Source organism: Ostreococcus lucimarinus, chromosome 18 (genome assembly GCF_000092065.1).
Source record: "Ostreococcus lucimarinus CCE9901 chromosome 18, complete sequence".
NCBI classification, from domain to species: Eukaryota; Viridiplantae; Chlorophyta; class Mamiellophyceae; order Mamiellales; family Bathycoccaceae; genus Ostreococcus; species Ostreococcus sp. 'lucimarinus'.
Window position 1 is genome coordinate 143,183 of NC_009372.1, and position 6,204 is coordinate 149,386.

The window sequence follows — 6,204 nt, forward strand, 5'->3', positions numbered from 1 at the left end:
AATAATTTTACCGTATTCTTCGCCTTTTGCGACGGCTGTGGCTAGCACACTGTGTGCTGCCCTATTTGTCGAATCAGCGTTATTTAGCGCAGGATTCAATTTTACCGTTTTATCGCCATAACTCCCGCCCTGAAGCTGGATATGCGAATACTTAGAGAACTTGGGTTCAAACTTTCCAGGGTACCATTGTTTTGTGACAACACGACAGCCATTCGACAAGCGATGGAGACGATGTCGTCAAAGTCAAACAAGCATATGGAAATAAGATACGCTTGGCTCCAACATTATGCTCACAGAGAAGGGATTATACAGCCATTCAACATCGGATCGTCATACAATCTAGCCGATATGTTGACAAAGATATTGCCGAACAAGAAGAACTTTTCAGGTACAACAGACGTTCACGAGTGTTCTAATCACTTCAACGTAATGTTAAGTCATATATCTTCAAAGGACATACGAGACTTCATCAACCAGAGGTTGAGTGAAGGTATGGTGAAGAGTGACGCTCTGCACACATTTCAAGAATATCTCGAGAAGGTCGAAAGTGAGGAAATCCAACCTTTCAAAGGTATTGATTGATAAGCCCTCAGACTAGAGAAAGCTAAGGAGGTGTGTTAGAAATCTGAAGAGTAAAGTATGAAGTATAGCTTCCCCTAGTTAACCTAGGATGACTAATTGACGAGTTAACACTCATTAATGAACTAATCAATCATAGCTCCTTGTAATCATCATCACTTATCGACGCACTAGGCCCGATTGCTCACCTTAGTCGGCTTAAGTATTATTCATATTTTCGGCTATCTCTTCGTCGGCCTAACAGCGAAATTTCCCTCTTTTGCACGTCCGGTTCGCCCAGCTCAGCCGCTTAACGAGTTCATTTCAACTTGAAATTTTCAAGGTAAAAAAGGCAACCTAAACGCTGTACTCAAGGTCCAACCTTAGTGTGCACCTAGACGTGTACCCACCGGTTCTCCTCCCTTCATCTCTTCCTCGCCGTTTTTGAAGTGTCACGCGCCGTCACTTAAGACGGCGATGCCCCGCCAGTTCCGTCTTCCGCCTCGCTCTGAAAGTTTGCTATTTAGTAGTGACTGTGCAAGAGGGGCACATGCCACAAGCCACGGTGGTAGACGAGGGGTGGGCCGACATAGACAAAATCACTGCGTAGTCCTCGCGTGGCGTCTTCTAACTCTCACTTGCGCGATTTCCGTGTGTGCTTTGTTGGTCGCTCGCGGCCTGGAAAACATTCGTTTGTACCGTGCTGGGAACTTTGTTAGCTCTTTGGCACACGTATTGGACAGGGCAGTCGGTGTGGAGAAACTCGAGGAACTTCAGAAAGTGTGCACGCGGAGTACGGCGATAGAGGAGACATACCTGGTGACTGGCGCAGCTGGTTTTATCGGAAGTTACGTCGCACGAGCGCTCAACGAGCGTCGTGTACGAGTCGTTGGTTTAGATAACATCAACGGCTACTACCCGAGGGCTTTGAAGAGAAATCGGATTTCAAAGCTCGCAGAGGTTGGCGTGCACGTGGTGGAGGCGGACCTCAATGACTCTTTGACACTCAGGGGGATTTTAGATACGTGTAGAGTGACGACAATCGTACACTTGGCAGCACAAGCGGGCGTGAGATATGCAGTGAAAAATCCAGGGTCGTATGTTCACTCAAATGTCGCAGGTTTTGTTTCACTGCTCGAAGAAGTAGTGAAGACAAGTCCTATACCAAGAGTGATCTTTGCCTCGTCGTCGAGTGTATATGGGTTGAACACAAAGCTTCCGTTTAGCGAATCGGATGTAACTGATTCGCCAGCGTCACTATACGCCGCAACCAAAAAAGCGAATGAACTCTTGGCGCGCACATACAATCATATTCATGGTGTTGCATTGACGGCGCTGCGCTTTTTCACAGTCTATGGGCCGCACGGTAGACCTGATATGGCGTACTACTCGTTCGCGAATAATATCAGGGCAGGGCAACTTGTGAATATATTTAGAAGTGCCGATGGCAGTGAACTTGCACGTGACTTTACATACATAGATGATATTGTTCGTGGTATCATTGCAGCATGCGATACAAGCGAGGCTAGTGGGAAGAAAGCAGATGGTTCGAACCCACCTTTTAGGGTATATAATCTTGGCAACACGCATCCGGTGACGGTGAGCGACTTCGTCTCGAAACTTGAACACGCCCTTGGCATGGTGGCCAAGCGCAACTACTTGCCCATGCCCAAGACTGGGGATGTCCCTTACACACATGCCAACATCAGTGCTGCTGAACGTGACTTGTCGTACAAACCCAGAGTTGATCTTGATACTGGTCTTCAATATTTCGCGGAATGGTACTTAGGTTACTATGATAGTGGCGCGAACAGTGAGGACTTCAAGTACATACCACTGTGATGCATCTGATCTGAAGAACCGACCACGAGATTTGGAGATGAACGCTTTAGCTTCCAATAAAATCTAAAAGCATGACATGTCTCGCTGCCCAGATACATCGCACTCCTGTTGAAAGTATTTCTCCCAAAGCTCTTTGTGAGGTGTGTATCGACACCAAGGTTTCGACTGACCTGACCAATGGAGAACTCTCGCTTCATTCAGTACCGACGCTCTAAGCCCTTTTTTGTAGCCGACTCCATCAACATTCCAATGCGATGGAATTGACTCGAAGGAATCGCCAAACACTAGCAACAAGGGAGGCTGACTTCCATGGCTATATAATTTCGACACTGAGTTCATCTTCAACCAAGTCTCTACAGTTGAAGTAATTCTCTTACGCCGCCAGCTTTCAAGGTCGATTAGGAGTACCCCGGCATTGAAAGAATGCATTTTTTCACGAAGACCTGACGATTTTACCGCCGCATTTGAGAAATTGAGCAGACTACCGAGGGGGACACTTCGCTTCACAGCAGCAATGACAGATGTTGAAGACGAACGTAAATTTGCGTCATGTAACCTGCATATGTCACCTTTGACAATAATGTCAGTATCCAGATAGACTACTTTCTGGACGTCTGATAATATTTCTGCAAAGTAGAAGCGGGCATAGTTGAAAGCGTTTTGCAGCCTCCACTCTTTTCTGCTGTGTACAGTTATATTAGCTCGAATCATATCTTTGGAAAATTCGTGTAGTTCCCAGATGAAGGGTATTGCTCGGCTGTAGCAATTCAATTGCACACTAGCATCAGTGAGAGCATCGCGTGCAGTGAAGATGTGAAACCGTATCCGATGAGGTGACGCGGTGGCCGAAAGCACTGAACTGATCACAGGCCCTAACGTAAATAACTGAGTAGGATCGCAGGCAAATGCTATGTGAACCAGGGACTGAGCGTTCGGTATCTTTCTCCGAGGAAACACACGTATTAGAACGAACACGAAAAGCAAAATTCGACATATCGTGATGCTCGTGCGTGCGACTCTCACCGTATTGTTGAACCTAATAGAGGGGCGCAACATGTATGACAGTTTCACGTCAGGTTTGACGTTTCAAGTCGTCCACTGCTGTAGCCGAACCATGCTGAGCTCAAGTCCACGAGCGTGGCCGAATCTCGCCTGAACGTAGTTTCGCTTTAGATGTCTTTCCAAACACTGCTTTACTAGAAGCCTTCGACACCGTCAGATTCTGCGGTCGATGTAGTAGAAGATCGGAGCGAACAAATAGAAAAGAAAGGGCAATATAAGAGGGTGCGCAACATTCAGTTCATTGAATTCATTCAATTGAACCAATCAATTGACCTTTCAACGTTTTGTCTCTCACCTCGGATCCACCTGGATCTGACGTCGTGAACAGATCGTTCGGATTCTCGTGGGTGTCGGCTTCGAAGGGCATGAACCCTATCGATAGTGCGCCACCCCGAGCTGTGTTGTACCTCATGTATGTTAGATTTCTCAGTTTACGCTCGGCGGCATAGCGTCATACCGTTCTTTATAGAGCCACTTGTAGATTTAATGTTGTCTGTCCCTTACAATGATGTACACCCTGAGCATGTTGAATGTGCCAGATAGGGTCAATCACATCGCTCAAGAAGCTAGTACAGAACGTTGATCATGATGAGCCGGAAGTATATTTTTCTGGTGAAGTGATATCACTGGGCAGTATCACTGGCGGCAAGCACAGTGCTGAATGGTCAGTACCCTTCGGAGAAACTCTAGATATATATTTTAATTCGCGATTCTAACGTTGCCGTGGGAAGTCTTGAATTTTCAGTCTCTATACCGCTCGCATCGATCCAGGAGCGTTTATGGCGGTTGTAAATGTGCCACTTTCTGGTGGTCTTGTCAACAAGGATCCATGTTTGGCTGCAAAACCCAAGCACAGTCACTGTCCGATCACCGTCCGATATCCCATCTAGCGTCTGGTATCCTCCTTTGACAAGCGCAGAAACGTTTCTCGTAGACCGTTGTCTATTTATGAAGCCATTTCCATGGCGACTGACAGCATGACAAATCTGGAGTACTGGCTTTTAAGTCCATTCATGGGCATAAACACCAACAGCTCGCCGAGTGGAATTTTATAAGGCACGGTCATCCAAAACGGTTTATCTTCAGCCTGCATGTATCTCAAGCCCACACGTATACCATCAGAGTTTGCTTTCGGACCGACGTCGCGCAGCAGCTCTCTCGCCCACGTTGACAGATCGAAGCGTCTACTATCCGTGACTTGGTTTGTGAACGTTTGAGAGTCGACTCGAACCCGTCGATCGCTTTGAGCAGCTCGTGCGTACTCTCGCACCACCAGCAACGCGCTCACGACGGTGAAAATCTTAGCAGCGGCAATATATTTTCGAGTTGCGCACATTTTCTGGGCTGCTGTGACGAGTGACATCAGAATCTACAGGCGAAGCTCGCACCGTCTAAGTGCGTCGATAAGTGATGTCGATTACGAGTATGAGGGATAATGACTCATGAGATGAACCCAATCCCGCATTACACTGGTGCTAATGTTAGATAATCTATGAGAAACCTTGGGTTTATGAGTCGCGATGGTTGCCGCGCGAGCTTGTCCGATGCTGACTCATACACGCTAAGTCTATATGTAGGTCTAGGTCGTGTAGTATAGACATAGGCGTTAGAACCACTATAATACGGGATTGGCTTCATTCATGTGCTTATCTCTCATCACATGCCATGGGATTTTGACTCGTTCAGAGCAACATCAGTAGGGTTTCAGTGACCGTTCATGACTCAATAAATCGTTGACCAGTCATAACTCGCCAACAGGGACTGTGCCGAGACGCCGAGCTCCCTGCGTCGCCATCGCGGCAGACGTCGCCTCCCCGCGCGACGACGGCGGGGGGGGGACGGCGCCAACGCGGCGCGGGACGCCGTCGCTGCGACGTGAGAGTCGCGACGACTCGTCAAACCCGGCCGCGACGTGATATATGCAGCCGGAAGATGCCGGGGAAGGGGTGACGGTGCCCTCCCAGGTTGGCGATGACGCGCTCGGAATCGTCCCCGTCGACGAGTACGAGACGGTGTTTTCGTTTCCAACCGTCGGAAAGGACTCTGAGCTGTGTGTTACGCGATGTCACGGGTTCTGGCTGACATTTTACGTGGACGATACTCGCTCTGTCAGTGGCCAAGGCCCGCGAGCGAACAAAACCAAGTACGCCAGGAGCATGCGAGCTTTCAAGGTGCGAGCTTCCAAGCGCGATCCGCCGAAGTTTTTCGTATCGACACCGCCTGCGGGATTGTTCTCACATCGAGATATCGTTTGGCAATGTGATGTTCAGTGGCCTTACGAGAAAAGCGCGAGTAATTGGCTGCACGCCGTGATCCCGGCGGAGAGGTTGCTAGATTTCCGACGCGGCGTGCAGTGCGACGCCGCCACAGAGTTCCGCGTTTATTCTAGATACAAGAAAGGGAGGGGAACAAACAGCGTGGGGTCATTATACACGAATATAACCATCTGGCATTGCTTTTGTGGTCCTGAAGACCATTCGGTTGATGCCAAGGAAAAGTTTGCCAAGCTCTGCAGCGGGAAGGCGAAGCGCATCTCGAGAAAGGTGGGCTGTCAATGTCGTTTAGGGTTTAGGGTTTAGGGTTTAGGGTTTAGGGTTTAGGGTTTAGGGTTTAGGGTTTAGGGTTTAGGGTTTAGGGTTTAGGGTTTAGGGTTTAGGGTTTAGGGTTTAGGGTTTAGGGTTTAGGGTTTAGGGTTTAGGGTTTAGGGTTTAGGGTTTAGGGTTTAGGGTTTAGGGTTTAGGG

At 48.4% G+C, this 6,204-nt stretch overlaps 4 protein-coding genes across 4 annotated transcripts; 2 read left to right on the forward strand and 2 right to left on the reverse strand.

Annotated features, from left to right (window-relative positions):
- Window positions 1-492: 492 nt before the first annotated feature.
- Window positions 493-2,400, forward strand: OSTLU_18839 (predicted protein; the record flags this gene model as incomplete). The annotated part of the gene is made up of 2 exons (XM_001422274.1): window positions 493-495; window positions 1,366-2,400. The coding sequence occupies 2 exons, from the start codon at window positions 493-495 to the stop codon at window positions 2,398-2,400; spliced, it is 1,038 nt and encodes a 345-aa protein (XP_001422311.1).
- Window positions 2,401-2,547: 147 nt separating this feature from the next.
- OSTLU_6525 (predicted protein) lies at window positions 2,548-3,324 on the reverse strand (the record flags this gene model as incomplete). The annotated part of the gene is made up of 1 exon (XM_001422319.1): window positions 2,548-3,324. A coding segment is annotated over one exon (777 nt), but the record flags the coding sequence as incomplete, so codon positions are not given.
- Window positions 3,325-3,550: 226 nt separating this feature from the next.
- OSTLU_28513 (predicted protein) lies at window positions 3,551-4,825 on the reverse strand (the record flags this gene model as incomplete). The annotated part of the gene is made up of 1 exon (XM_001422320.1): window positions 3,551-4,825. The coding sequence occupies one exon, from the start codon at window positions 4,823-4,825 to the stop codon at window positions 4,409-4,411; it is 417 nt and encodes a 138-aa protein (XP_001422357.1). The 3' UTR covers window positions 3,551-4,408.
- A 556-nt stretch (window positions 4,826-5,381) lies between these two features.
- On the forward strand, window positions 5,382-6,041 carry OSTLU_28514 (predicted protein; the record flags this gene model as incomplete). The annotated part of the gene is made up of 1 exon (XM_001422275.1): window positions 5,382-6,041. The coding sequence occupies one exon, from the start codon at window positions 5,382-5,384 to the stop codon at window positions 6,039-6,041; it is 660 nt and encodes a 219-aa protein (XP_001422312.1).
- Window positions 6,042-6,204: the final 163 nt, after the last annotated feature.